This window comes from Sturnus vulgaris, chromosome 16 (assembly GCF_052056855.1).
Source record: "Sturnus vulgaris isolate bStuVul1 chromosome 16, bStuVul1.hap1, whole genome shotgun sequence".
Taxonomy (NCBI): Eukaryota; Metazoa; Chordata; class Aves; order Passeriformes; family Sturnidae; genus Sturnus; species Sturnus vulgaris.
Window position 1 is genome coordinate 14,556,733 of NC_142258.1, and position 14,702 is coordinate 14,571,434.

At 53.4% G+C, this 14,702-nt stretch overlaps 1 protein-coding gene across 1 annotated transcript in view; it reads left to right on the top strand.

Annotated features, from left to right (window-relative positions):
- DNAAF8 (dynein axonemal assembly factor 8) overlaps positions 1-11,393 on the top strand; it is an 86,953-nt gene extending 75,560 nt beyond the window's left edge. Inside the window, exons 29-31 of the mRNA XM_014888487.2 lie at positions 1,784-1,869; positions 6,113-6,182; positions 9,302-11,393. Coding sequence (XP_014743973.2) covers positions 1,784-1,869; positions 6,113-6,182; positions 9,302-9,379 — 234 coding nt within the window. The 3' untranslated portion in view covers positions 9,380-11,393. The remainder of the gene's footprint in view (positions 1-1,783; positions 1,870-6,112; positions 6,183-9,301) is intronic.
- Positions 11,394-14,702: the final 3,309 nt, after the last annotated feature.

Sequence of the window (14,702 nt, forward strand, 5' to 3'; positions counted from 1 at the left end):
GGTGGCACTATGGCAGCGCTGCCTCTGAGCCCTGGCACCTCTGGTGAGTAATGTGGGCACTGGGGACACTTCCTGGTGTTCCTGCATCCCTGGGAGCCCTCAACACCATCCCCTGGGAATGCAGCCCTCATGGGAAGGGCCCATCCATCACTCATTTATTGAATGTTTCATTCCAGTCGGCCATCACCCTGTTCTGTGTGCTCTGCTGCTGTCTCCTGTCTTGTTTCTCTATATAAATACAGTTTCTATTTCCCGCTCTGTAATCACCCCATTAATCCTCCTCTATAAATCTAAAAACTCCTTTTTTCTTCTTGGACTGTGTTCTGGAGCCTGAGCCACATTTCCCACCTGGAGTGTTGCCCCCAACTCTGGAGCTCCCAGCACAGGAAGGACATGGAGCTGCTGGAGCCAGGATGATCAGAGGGATGGAGCAGCTCTGCTGGGAGGAAAGGCTGAGGGAATTGGGGTTGTTCACCTGGAGAAGCAAAGGCTTTGGGGTGACCTCATTGTAGCCTTCCAGTATGTGAAGGAGCTACAAGAAAGATGGAGAGAGACTATTTACAAGGGATGGAGGGACAGGACACAGGGAATGGCTTCCCAGTGCCACAGGGCAGGGTTAGATGGGATATTGGGAAGGAATTGTTCCCTGGGAGGGTGGGCAGGCCCTGGCACAGGGTGCCCAGAGAAGCTGTGGCTGCCCCTGGATCCCTGGCAGTGTCCAAGGCCAGGCTGGACAGGGCTTGGAGCAGCCTGGGACAGTGGGAGGTGACCCTGGACAAGATGGGCTTTGAGGTCCCTTCCAACCCAGGCCATTCTGTGGCTCTCACAGGTGCAGCCCAGCCTGGGGTTTGGGCACAGGATGTGCTGCTGGGCTGAGCTGACTTTGCTCCACAGCAACAGAACACCAGGCCCAGGCTGTTTTCCTCTTGGTGGAGGAGAAGCCCACCCAGTCAGGAACCTTGCCTGGGCAAAGCTGGAAGGTGGAATGTGCAGGAAAGTGCTCTCAGCAGCAGAGAGTAAACAAGGGGGGAAAGTAATTACAGTGGCAGTAGCAAACCAACAATCACTCCAGGGCTGTCAGACCACAGCAGGCCCTTCACAAAACACAAACATTTGGGCTTCCAGCTCTCAGTTCTAAGTCTTGGGTGTTATCTGTAATAGGAGCGTGTAAGATCTTTTCAGGTTGTGCTTTTTAAAACTGACAGCATCCCTTTGAAGTACATCTGTATGGAGCAGCAATTACATCTAGCAGCCAATTAGTGTAAGCACTGCTTGCCTGTCCCCTGAGTCCCCCGAGGATCCATCCCTCTGCACATGGAATGGGCACAGCTCTCTAGGAAGGACAAATCAGTGCTGGGGGAGCAGAGCCATCCCTCCTTCCTCCTGTCAGAGATAAATGGCCCTGGGCAGAGCTGCTGTGTTTCCAGAAGGATCTGTCACTGCTGAGCCAAAGGTGAATGTTACAGCCTTTGCTCTCCCTCTATAGAAGGGAGATGGGCTCCTTCAAGTAATGAATGTTTCTGCTACAATATCTTAATATTTACCTTGGTTCCTGCTTCCAGCAGAGGTAGGGACTGAATAACACACCCAGCTACTCTGCTGGTTTTCTCTCAGAGAGGGCAACAGGAATTCTGGTGGGCTGTGGGATCACAGACAGCTCAGACATGGCTCTGCCTGGAAGGATCTGTTGCTCTGTGGCTCCTGTTCCTCACCCACGAGCCACACTTAGAGACTTGTTCAAGTGCAGAGCAGCACCAAAGTTCAGTTCCTGCCTCTCTTGCAGTGCTCCCTGTTGAAGGATGGGTTGTGCCTGGTGCTGGCAGCACAGTGGGACAGAGCTGTCACCTCCCTGGGCTCCCTGCTGGACAGGTAAGGAGGAGCTCCTGCCCTGGGGAGGCCACCTCTCTTTTCTGTGCTTCTAATCAGGGCAGCTGCCACTCTCAAGGGCAGCCTGTTCTGCACAGGTACCTTGTGCACGGCTCAGTCACTGGGTGATGGAATTGTTAAGGTTGGGAAAGATGAAATCCAGCCAGCAACCCAGTACCAGCAGCATGTTCACCTTAAACCAGGCCCTCAAGTGCCACATGCACACATTTGAACACTTCCAGGGTTGGTGACTCCACCACTGCCCTGGGCAGTGCCAGTTCCTGACCACCCTGTCCATGAAGAAATTTCCCCAATATCCAACCTAAACCTCCCCTGGCACTTGAGGCTGTTCCCTCTCATCCTGTCCCTGTTCCCTGGGAGCAGAGCCCGATCCCCCCGGCTGTCCCCTCCTGTCAGGGAGTTGTGCAGAGCCAGAAGGTTCCCCCTGAGCCTCCTTTTCTCCAGGCTGAGCCCCTTTCCCAGCTCCCTCAGCCTCTCCTGGTGCTCCAGCCCCTTCCCCAGCTCTGGTCCCTTCCCTGGACAAACTCCAGCCCCTCAGTGTCTCTGGTCATGAGAGCCCCAATACCTGAGAGTGTCCCCCAGTTTCCAAGCCATGTGTCCTCTACTCAGGACCTTTAAAAACCGAGTTGTGTTCTTTGTTAAGGACCTGCAGTGTCCATAAGGCTCGGCAGCATGGTTCCATGAATACAGGGAATTCTCTGAAATAAGGACTCACATTGGGAATAGACCTGCTAAATCAATAAAATTCCTAGGAGAAATATTTTAGCAGATTTTATGTTTGCTGTGAAGAAAAAAAACCCCAAAAATCAAACCTTAAAATAAACACCAGAAAGCAAAATGAAAAATTAGCCTCTTAAATAAATCACCAGAAACGCTGGGTAGAGGATGTATAAGCCTGGAAAAACAAACAGAACCCCTCTGCAGGGACTGATTAGTGAAACTGAGTGATTAGCAGGGCAATTAACCCTGTGTTCCCCAGAGGGAAGGGCTCCCTGCACGGGGCTGGTATTTGGCACTGGCGTGTGCAGCTCTCACACATGGCTCCTCTGGCACAGGAGCCAAGAGTGGGGTTTGTGCCACATCCCATGTGGAGCAGCCCAGCAGCCACGCCAAAAACCCCATCCTGACTTTGGCTGTGCCCTCTGGAGGACTTCCAGCAAGTGCTGGCAGTGGGACAGGAGTCAGGGGCTCAGGGGTGCTGCAGTTTGCAGACACCAAGGGGTCAAAGCTGAACATCCACATTGCTGCACCTCACAGTTCTCAAACTTTGCAGAAATGATCCCAGGGCCACACCTGGCAGCAATGGTTGGGACAGATTCCATTGGTAACTTTTCAAAAATGTTTTTAAGCTACTGGCAGCATTTTGACTTTGCTTCCATTCATTTAAAATCACATCCTTGGAGGCCACAGCCCAAACCTTCCACTCTGCAAGGGGAGAAATAGAGCAACTTAGCCAAGACCTTTGTGGTGAGATTTCTCCCAATCTTTCTCTGGTTTACAATGAAAAAAAAAGTGAACTGGGAACCCTGGAGGTCACTGCTGGAGATCTCCACATCTCTTTATTTTCCCCAGCACCACAGCCATGGGTGCTGCTTAACAGGATGAGCTGCAGCCCAGCACTTCTCTCTCCTTCAGGCTGGGTGTGTTTCCAGTCCCAAGGCTCCAGAGACACCTCCTGTGGCTTCTCCTGGCTTTCAGAGAGCCGAGGGGATGAGCAGGGAGAGGGCAGGAATTGGTGCCAATCTCTGCACCTTCACCCCCCCTTCCTGCTCTGCACAAAGGATGGACTTCTGTGCTGAGCTCCAAAATACACATGTATCACTTGGGGGGGTCAGGAGGCACTTCCAAAGAGCAGGATCCACTCCCAGACAAATGGATCCACTCCCAAACAAATGGATCTACCCCTAAACAGCAGCATCCAGCCCCAAAGAGTAGCATCCACTCTGCCTCTCCCCCCAGTTCCAGAAGCAGCGATCACAGAGCCTTTTCAAACCAGCTGTACAAAAAAAAAAAAACCAACCAAAAAACAAAACCCCAACAACATTTTTTGATGATGGAAAATGCCTGTGGAAGGGAGGGGCAGCAAGGTGTGCCCGAGGCTGGGAAGAGGGAGGGCTCTGATCCTCAGGGAGATCAGGAGCTCACGCCCTTACTGTCTCCCAAGCTGTCGAACTTTTTTAAAATCAGCCTGACTTCCCTGGTGCCTCCCAAGGACACTTCATGCCAAGACATCTTCAATTTAAATAACACCAGAGGTTAATTACTCTTCCAGCTCCATCAGCCCTTTCTGTCCCGGATAAATCACTGGATATTTATCTCCCTCTCTCTGCCAAGGCCCAGGATTCCAATACCTGCCCAGTTCTTGCATTTCAGCTGCACTGCTGAAGCCTCACCGTGGTGCAGGGATTATTTGCCAGCCCTGGGACTTAAATCACAGCTGAGCCACATTTCTGCGGCTCTGTGCCACGGGGAGGGACGTTCCCATCTGTATGGAAGCCTGGCTGTGATGTCAGAGATGGGCTGGGATAAAGAGGAACAATGTGGGCTCTGCCAGTGTGACTGCTCCTAGTCCTGAGCCTATGAAAGCTTTCCTAAACCAGCCCTGTCAGGGGGAGACATTCAGGTCCTGGGAGATGTGGAGACAGCCCCAGACCCTCCTTGCTGTGGTTGTTGAGCAGCAGAGCCCACTCTGGCTGCTCTCTGGACATCCAGGCCATTATTTCTGCACCAAAAAACACCGAGCACAGAAAAAGGGACACAAACAGTGCAGGTGTGGGCACAAAAGCAGCCTGGGAGTTTGGTACCCTACCAAAAATGGAGCCAAAGCAGGAATCTGGGAGAGCCTGGGAGGGTGCCAAGGGGAGCTCACAGGGCACAGGGAGAGTTTGGAGGAGGGGAGGGAGCAGTGGGGACCCTGGGGAGGGAAGTGACACCATCCTATCCACAGACAAGGGAAAACTACATGGGACTCACCCTCCTTGTTCTGTCAGCATCTGGCTGCCTGGATGGCTTAGGATAAAACATCTGAATTTTCCCTGTCATAACTTGTTTTCACAGCCACGTTTCCTGGCTGCAGGGTGGCAGAGGCAAGAATTTACAGCATAAGATTCAAAGCAACTCCTGGAAGGAAGGCATGCTCTGCTTTTCATGCATGACAAACCAGATTTAGCTGCCTTAAGAGGTGATGCTGATTCCACAGTGATTACTCCTCTATGGTTTAAGCATGTAAAAAGCACTTTAACATTGTCAGGACCTGTGTTGTGCACAGATTTAGCAGCTCACCTGGTTAACTCAGCTCAGTAGGCAGGGTTTGGCTAAAGCATCCCCAAAATCGAGCTGCAGCAGGAGAAAATTAGAGTTTAAGCCAGGCTTTGTGCCTTCCTGCCTTTAAGCGAGGTGCTGCAATCAGAGCAGAAGCCAAGTGCTGAGAACTTAGCTGGATGTTTTTCTCTCTGATGAAACATTCTTACCAAGTGTTAATTGCTGCTAGCAGGGAGCGATGTTATCCCTATAGGAAGCTCATCCCGGGGAGCTTTGGAGGGGAAGGAGGTGTAGAAATTAAAAAAAAATAATTAAAAAAAAGAGAGAGAGAGAAAAATGAACACATGGGGTGTAAAATCTCGGAGCTGTTGAAAAGCAGTGAAGGGAAAACTGTTGCCAAGCACAATACCTGGATATGGGGGCAGGGAGCAGGGAGTGGTTTCCAAAGCCTCGGCAGAGTTTTCAAGCCCGAGGCTCCGAGTGTGCACGGAGTCCCTTCAAAAGGCACTTCTGGAATGGGTAGCTTGCCTTTCGAATTCTCTGGAATACATTTTGTGGCTTGAGGTGGGCCAGAGCAAAGCCAGGACCGGTGAGGCAGTGCCTGCTGCTCCAGGCAGTTCAGTAAATCCTGGGATTGGGAGAAAACACCCAGATTATCTGGTGGAGGAAAAGCCCCTTGCCCAGAGTGAGGTACCCACATTGATGTGCATTTCCCACTGAGCCCCCATTATGCAGCTGGACGTGGCTGTTTGTTTGAAGGTTTGTGTTCAAATAGTGCAGAGCCATTTGCACAGAGCTTTGTAAAACCCAGGATTTAGCAGTGTAAAGAGGAGCAGTAACAGATGCCCGTGGCTGGAGCTGCTGGCACAGAGCTCAGAGCTGCCCAGAACTGCCCAGAGCTGGGTCCTCTCCCTCCCAGCTGACATGGCAAACTAACCCTGCTTCCCTTTCTCTCTGCCCCCAGTGCCTGCTGGCAGAACCAGGCAGTCCTGGACACTGCAGAGCATCTCCTTTATCCCCAAAATGAGAATCAGGCAAGTAGAGAAGTTTATGGTATGGATATGTGTTCTTTGTGGCCCTGTGATGAAGGGAACTTGTTAATATTGGTTGAAATTTCAAAGAAAATGATAACTTTCATGAGTCAGAGGTGGTGACAGCCTCAAGCCTTGGCTTAGGCTGAGAGCCCAGAACATGGGGAAGGTGGGACCAAAATCCTGTCAAACTGTCTCCCACATTACAGTGGTGACACAGTTTTGAATCAAAACATTTGGAGATATTGATAAAGGTTCTGTGTTTTCCATGGAAATTCTGTTACTTTTTTTGTGAAAAATCAACACTGAGAAAAATATCACAGAATCACAGAATGGTTGGGGTTAGAAGGGACCTGAAAGCCCATCCAGTCCCACCCCTGCCATGGGCACGGACACCTTCCACTGCCCAAAGTGCTTCAAGCCCCATCCAGCCTGGCCCTTGGGCACTGCCAGGGATCCAGGGGCAGCCACAGCTTCTCTGGGCACCCTGTGCCAGGGCCTGCCCACCCTCCCAGGGAACAATTTCAAGGGTCTGTGATATTTGTCAAAAATAGTGACAAGAAATGTTCATTCAGCCCTATGGCCAAGCTGGCACAGGTTCTGTGTTCTGAAAGCTGCATTTCAGAAGCCCAAATCCAAGTGGAAGAGGAGGAGTGAAGCCATTAGCCATTCCAGGGATGGTCTAGCTGAATATTTTCCTCAGTAATTCATCCCAAGAAAGGAAACACCGAGCTCCAGACATGTGGGCAGCTAATGGGAATAAACTGCATAAATACATTCAAAATTCGAGCTGTAATCATCAAAGTTTAGTTCCAAACAAACGAGTTTTTGGATAGAGGAGGCAGAGCCTGAGGAGCTGGGATCAGGAGATGTAAAGTGCTGGTGGAGGTGTCCCTGCCTGTGCCAGGGGGGTGGAGTGACATGAGCTTTAAGGTCCCTTCCAGCCCAAACCATTCTGTGATTCTGTGATAAAAGACTTGTGGAGAGTGAGAAATGATAGCAAGTGGACAAACCTCTCTTCTGGATCCTTTTTCTTCCCAATAAAAGCCCAGCAGGAGAGCAAGATGTGTTTGTAACCTCATCTAACACATCAGAGCTGCTGCCTTCAAGCACCAGTGCTCTATGGACTGAGCCTTAAAAGACACCGAGGCCTCTTTGAAGTGTGCATTCCTGCTTTTAACACACACAAAACTACCCCAACTTCCCCAGAGTGGCTGAGCTGCCGTTCCCAGGGCACAGTGGGATCCTGGAGCTGCAGTGCCTGGGCAGCTCTGCCTGCAGCTCTGCAGAGCTGCAGGGCTGTCACAGCCCAGTGCTGCCTGCTGCCAGGGTGCCAGGCTGTTGCCAAGGAATGTGACAGGGCAGCAAGTCCAGGCTGTCTCCTGATTTGCTTTGAAAGGACATTACATCTCTGTGCCTGACATAAAATCCCTGCTGCTCCCTGGCACTGGGGAATGAGCCTATCAGGGAGAGGCTTGAGGACTTTTTGTGCTAGAGAGGAGAAAAGCAAATATGCTCAGCCCTTCTCCCTGGGATGTGCAATGGGATCCCTCTGGAAGCAGGGGCTGCTCGCAGGAGCTCAGAGTTTCGAGCAGGAATGCGGTCCTGGGACAGCAGCACATCTCCCTGGGGGTACAGACAGCACAGCAGCAGCTCCTGTTGGTTTTCCAAAGGGCCTTTTTCTCCCCAGTTGAGGGCAGGTTCAGGAATCAGAGTGAGATCTGAGGAGCAAACACACTGGGGAATCTGTTCCTCAAAGGATGGCCCCAGGAATGATGTTTGAGCCTCTGATCTCCTGCTAATGAGTTTATGAAATGTCAGCCAGGCTTTGCAGGGCAAAGCTAATGAGCAACAACACGATACCAGGCAGAGTTCAGGAGGGTTAAATGAACATGGGTTTCAAATCCTCCTGGTCTGAGCAGAGCTGCAGCCTCTCCTGGTAGAGTCAAGCCGTGAAAGTGAAATGGAATATCATCCTGGCTCCCAGTGTGATTTGGGATTAGGCAGTGGGGTGAGAAATCAGCTTTCCAAATGTGGCCTGGTGCAGTGCTGACATCTGTGCCTGGGCTGGTTGTCTGCCTGCTTCTGCTGCATTCCTGGACACCTTCACCTGCCCTGGGTGAAACACCTGCCTTAGGAGCAGGCAAACCCAGGCTTTGGGAGTTCCTTGTTCTCAGCACAGCTCACATTTGGAAGTGACAGAGCCATGGTTTGTTGGTGCCACCATTAGGGTGGTGACCTTCCACAAGAGTGTCCCAGATGTTCCTGCAGCTGGTCCATGACCAAACTGGGATGTCTCCAGTGACAGGACAGTGGTCAGGGAGTGCTGTGCTCAGTTTGGGGCTGGACACTTCCCCTCACCTGCACTGTGACTGTGGCTGGGATGGGGCTGTGAGGACCAAGTGGCTGTCCCTCGGTGACATCACTGACCTGCCACCATCAGCCTCAGAGCAGTGGGGTGACACAGGCTCTGTCCCTCAGTAAGAGCCCATGGGGAGCAGTCCAGCCCCCCCGGCAGCACCAATCCCTCCACTCTGCCTGGAGCCACCCTCCCTGCACACACCTGAAACGTGGAACTGGAGCAGAGAAACACAGGGAAAACACCTCCCACCCCTCTTGGCGTGATCCTGTGCCCCTGAGCAGCAGGCAGGAGGGCTGCAGTCCCATCAAACAGACTCAAAAGCTGTGAGGAGAGGCAGGGCTGGCAGGATGGGCAGCAGCACAGCATCCCCAGTGCTTTGGGGCCGTGTGCTCGTTAGCACAGCCAGGATTGCAGGCTGGGCTGCAGCCCCTGGCACCACATTGGCCTCTCCAGCTCAGAAACAGCCAGGGCTGCTCCAGGGCTGGGCTTGGGAAGGAGGGCAGAGCAGCCAGGGAGAGAGGAGATTTCCCACTTAGCACTCTCCTTGTTGTTGCTTTTCTTTAATTCCTTGAAAACAGCTCCTGAGCATCACAAGGAGCAGGAGTTTCCTGCTGTGGGACACTCACAGCCACCTCTGTGCTGGGATTAATCCAGCCTGGGAAACAGCCTCTGCACAAGAAACCTGCCCCTGGAAAAGAGTTTCTTTGCTGTGCACAGAACTCACAGCTCTCCTCAAACCCTTTCCTTGTTTTCTCCCCAGGCCCACGAGCTGCTCTGCTGCCTTTTTGACTCCCTGACATCAGAGAGCATCCACAGAATTGAATCCCAGGATTGCTAGCAGAGATGGGCAAGGCCCCCAGGCAGCCTTGGATGTGGAGATGGACACACAGGCACAACCTCTAAGAGCACTGTTTGTTTGGAATTAAACACAGAGTCTGAAGTGTGGCATTAGCATGGGTCAGAGAAATGAGAGTGCAGGAGGAAGGCTCAGCACCCCAAAACAAACCCCTGTGAACTGTGGCTGTGCTTCCCAGTGGAGCCCATCCAGAGACAATCTGTGTGTCCATGGAGCAAGGCTTGGAGCACTCCTCTGGCTGGGGGAACCTCAGGAAGCAAATACAGGGGCAGGTGTTCACTGCTGTCCTCAGGTGTCTGGGGACTCCATCTCCCCCAGGCCTCAAAGACTTCATGGAGAGACTCTGCTTGCTGCTGCTCCTGTGTTCTCTGAAGCAAAGACAAACCCACAGCAAATGAAATGGAAATAGTCAGAGGGAAAGCTGGATCCCTGGAGGTTCAGTACACCAGGCTGAGCCATTCAGTAAGATCCAAAGCTGGACAGATCAATGTTCACCTGCCTCTGCTCCAGCAGCCCTGTGCCAGCCCTGCTCCCTCCCATGGGTACACGGCTCTGCCTCCTCTTCCTCCTCCCTCAGCAGCTGCTGATCCTATGATCCTTCCTAGGAGCCCAGAGGAAAGGAAGTTGGTGTTAACACAAAGGCCCTCAGCCTTCCTGGGACTCACTGGGGTCTTTTTCCTTTAGGAAAGACTTTTCTCAGCCCAGGAAACCTCCTGTTCCCACCTGCCCTGCTAAGGCAAAGACTTAAACTTAGACTCTGCCCTGGTGTGGCCTCACCTCGGGTCTGGGGCAGCTGTGGGTGCCACCATATCAGAAGGCTCTAAAGCTGTTGGAGAATGTCCAAAGGAGGGACACGGGCATGGGGAAGGCTCTGAGGAGCAGCTGAGGGCACTTGGATTGGAGAAGGAGACTGAGGGCAGAGCTCAGCAGGGGCTGCAGCTCCAATCTCTGCTCCTTGGGACTGGCACAGGACCAGGGAAGGGCTGGAGCTGGGCCAGGGGAGGTTTAGATTTGATCTCAGAGGGTGCTGGGCACTGCCCAGGCTCCCCAGGGAATGGGCACAGCCCCGAGGCTGCCAGAGCTCCAGGAGAGCTTGGACATCAGGGATGCCCAGGGTGGGATTGTTGGGGTGTCTGTGCAGGAACAGGGGCTGGATCCATGATCCTTTTGGGTGCCTTCCAGCTCAGGACATGCTGTCATTCTGTGCATGTTTCTAGTTCCAGCCATGGCAGAGGTGGCAGGGCCAGTCCCTGTGAGTGTCCCAGAGGTGAGGGCAGAGCAGTGTGGCCAGCCCAGCTCTGGGTGCTGTGAGCCCCTCCTTAGCTCAGCCTTTCCCTCAGGAAGAGCCTGGGGTGAGCCCTCCTCCTTCCCAGCTCACAGCAGCTGGGAGAAGGGGACACCTCTGAGATGTGTCCCTTTGCAGAGGAGGTGGAAGTGGCCAGTAAGTCCCAGAGCTGTCAGAGGTGTGGCCCTGCAAGCTCTGCAGGCAGCAGTCCTGACACAGCCCCTGCCCTTCTCTAAACTACCTTGGAACAGCCAAAAGAGATTGTCACAGTGAGGGGGGACACAGTGACCTGGCCTGACCTCACACAGCATTTCAATGGCAGAATCACAGAAACCCAGACTGGTTTGTGTTGGAAGAAACCTTAAAACTCATCCAGTCCCAGTCCCTGCTGTGGGAGGGACACCTTCCACTCTCCCAGCTTGCTCCAAGCCCTATCCAACCTTGGAAGTTTCTCCCAACCTCTGCTCCCAGCACTGTTCTTTGGGCTTGGTGGAAGGAGCAAAAATCTGCAGAAAGGAGCTGGAGAGGGAAGCAGGCAGCTGCCCTGGTCCCTGGGGAGGATGAGGTCCTTGGGCTGAGCGTGCTGGAGGAGCCTGCTCTGCTCCTGCAGCTAACTAGGCCATTTCCTGCACTCCAGGCACATTTCTGTCATGCTTGTAAGCCCTGTATGGCTTTGAAACAAATGAAAATTAAAAGGATCCACCCCCAGCACTCGGGGAATTTGATCTGGAAAAGGAATGGAATAAAGACAGCAGCTGAGGGAGCAGCCCTGTGGAGCTGCACGTGAGGAAGGGGCACACGGGGCCAGCAGCAGCCCTGAGCCAGCCAGCCTGGTGACACAAGGGTCACAGAGCCCTGTCCTCTCACCTGGGGGACAGAGATCACAGAGAGCTGGACATGATGAGGGGATGCTCTGGTGAGTGCCAGTGTCAGCCTGGGGAGGTGACATCCCAGTGGGACACCCCCAGGAGTTGAGACCAATTCATTCATTAATTCATAGAATTAATTAATGAAATCAGAGAATTATGAATGGTTTGGGTATGAAGGGACCTGAAAGTCCGTCCCACCCCTGCCATGGGCAGGGACACCTCCCACTGTCCCAGGCTGCTCCCAGCCCCATCCAGCCTGGCCTTGGACACTGCCAGACATCCAGGGGCAGCCACAGCTGCTCCGGGCACCCTGAGTAAAGATTAATTCACTGTGTAACAAACCAGGGGCTGGCACAGAACACATCCCATTTCCCATCCCCTCCCAGACATCCCTGCTGAGCCTTGAGCTCTGTGAGCCTCCATCCACCAGCAGGCAAAGCCTTGTGCCTCAGTTTCCCATCTAGGAAATGGGAATTCCCCATTCCCCACACCCCCCAGGCCCAGCAGCAACATCCCAAAACTGGGGCAGCACCCAGATATCTCAGAGCAAGGATGTGCTGAGGTGCCTTGGATTCCTATTTTAAAGCCCAGCTAATGAATCTCAGCGTAACAAACCCGCACACCCTGCGCAGAGCAGGGGAAAGCATCATCCTCTGGTATTTCCAAAATGCCAACATTCCAGAAATAACCCTGCCAGCCTTTTCTCCCAGAGAATACCCCACTTGTCTCTGGAGAAGTGACAACCAGGAGCACCACGAGCCACCAGGAATCAATCCCGTCAGCTCCAGCTCCGTCAATGGCAGCTGCAGCTCTTGCACCGTTTTTCCCTGGAAACTGCCACAAGGCAGCCAGGATTAGCTAATCAGAGCTGAGGAGCAAATTAATGATTGAAAGAACTAGGAGAAAGGCAGATTTGATCCGAGATTGCCAGCTTTGCAGCTGGCTCCTACTTGCAAACAATTCATTTAGATTATGAAAGCAAGAAATTGAGTACAAAACCCCCTAGATTGTTTGCTTCCTGGAGAAAGAAAAGAAAAGAAATGGAATTTAGATTAAAAATTATGCAGAATAGTATTAAATCCCCACCCTCTTGTGCCTCCCCTCTTGCTGGAAAACCAGAGCTAATCAGAATTTTGCATTGTTCTGCTGCCAGTGTCAGAGCTGCCTCAATGGACGAGAGATAAAATACAGGAGGTGGCATTTGCTGTTAACTCCTTAGGGTCCTGCCATGGCAAAAATGGGAACACAGTCCCTGGTGCTGAAATCCCATTCTCCCAGCCTGATCAGCTCCCTTTAGGGGCAGGTGCTGGGGGCAGAGCAGTTCCCCACGCCCTGCACAGCTCCTGCTGTGCCCTGGGGTGGGCACATCCTGTTTATTCACATAGCTGGGAGCTCTCAGGTGAGCCCTTTGTCATCCTCAGGAAGGACTGGTGTCCCCAGGGATGTGCAGGTGCTGGATGCTTTCCCCATGGAGGGCACAGGCAGAGCCTCACTCCTGCTGTAGCTCTGTAGCTCCTCTGTGCCAAGGACAGATTTAAGTGATGACCACCCTGGTCATTCCTGTCCCCAGCAGCAGTGGGACACTGACACCTGACAGGAGATCTGAGGGGACCAGGTCACTGTCCTTACCAGCCTGAGCAGGACAGGGCAGGGGCTGAGCTGGCAGGAGCAGCTCATGCCCCTGGGCACAGCCTGGCTGTGCCCCTCTCTGGGTGGCTGTGACCCAGGGGCAGCACCCAGCTCTGCTGACCCCCTGCAGCCACCAGTGCAGAAACGTCAACTGCTCAGCACTTTCAGCCTGGCCAAACTGACTCCTTCACCCCAAAAAAGTTTCTGCTTCAGGCCCGTGCACATGAGCCCTGCTGAGCCCTGGGAATGTCCTTTGTCACCACTCAGAGCCACCAGCCTGGGAATTACTGCACAGCCAGCAGGATTTGCTGCCCTCCCAGCAAACTCAAAATTGGGAATTTGGGTCTCCTGAGCTCCATGGCTGGCTCAGGAAGCAGGAGGTGTTGATGGACCTGCTGGAGTTGTCCTTGGATCATCCATCCTCACCAAACTTGATAATCCTGTGCCACACACCTCCCATGCCCACAAATACCAGCCTTGCTCTGGCTGACAGAGCCAAAAGCGCCTCTCTTGGCCCAGAGCCACTGCTGATCTCCAGGGACACCTCAGAGCCCCTTCCAGGAGAGCTGCAGAGGGACTGGGGACAAGGGATGGAGGGACAGGACACAGGGAATGGCTTCCCACTGCCAGAGGGCAGGGTTAGATGGGATATTGGGAAGGAATTGTTCCCTGGGAGGGTGGGCAGGCCCTGGCACAGGGTGCCCAGAGAAGCTGTGGCTGCCCCTGGATCCCAAGGCCAGGCTGGGCAGGGCTTGGAGTAGCCTGGCTTAGTGGAAAGTGTTCCTGCCCCTGGCAGGGAATTTAGGGGATCTTTTAGGTCCCCTCACACCCAACCCAACTCTCATTCCATGACTGTGGTATGGAAATATCCATGACAGGGGTGGTGGCTGTCCTTGCCTCACCACTGCCTTCCTGGGCTGGGATCAGGACCTGGGCTCGTGTCCCAGTTCTGTCCCATGGGGCAGGCACTGGCTCCTCTCCAGTCCTTGACCTCCCCCTTCCCAGGGCACCATCTCAGGCCTGTGGCAGCAGGAGCTGGTGATTAATTGGTCCTTGGCAATCCCCCCTGGCAGGGCTGCAGGAGCACAAAGGGCTCTTTGTGTGCAGTGCTGATAAAGGGGCTGGGATGAGTCACCCGCGGGGAATTAAACCAGGGAACAGGGAACGGGAATGGGGAACGGGGCTGCTCAGCCAGAACAGGCACAGGAGCTCCCTGCATGCTCTAACTGGGTCATGCTGGAGACCAGGGCTGGCAGTGCCTTGTCTGGGCCCAGCAGCAACAGCACTGCCCATCCCCAAAAGTGACCAGTTTGATCCAGTAAACCAAGGCAGAAGCTCTGCCAGGACAGTTCCACACAGGGTGGGGTCAAAATGGGGGTGCTGGGCCTGCAAAAACTCCTGGGGAGCTCAGCTGAGGAGCTGTAGGGTCTGTCTCCATCCATCCATCCATCCATCCATCCATCCATCCATCCATCCATCCATCCATCCATCCATCCATAGCTGTGGGGATATTTAAGCCTCA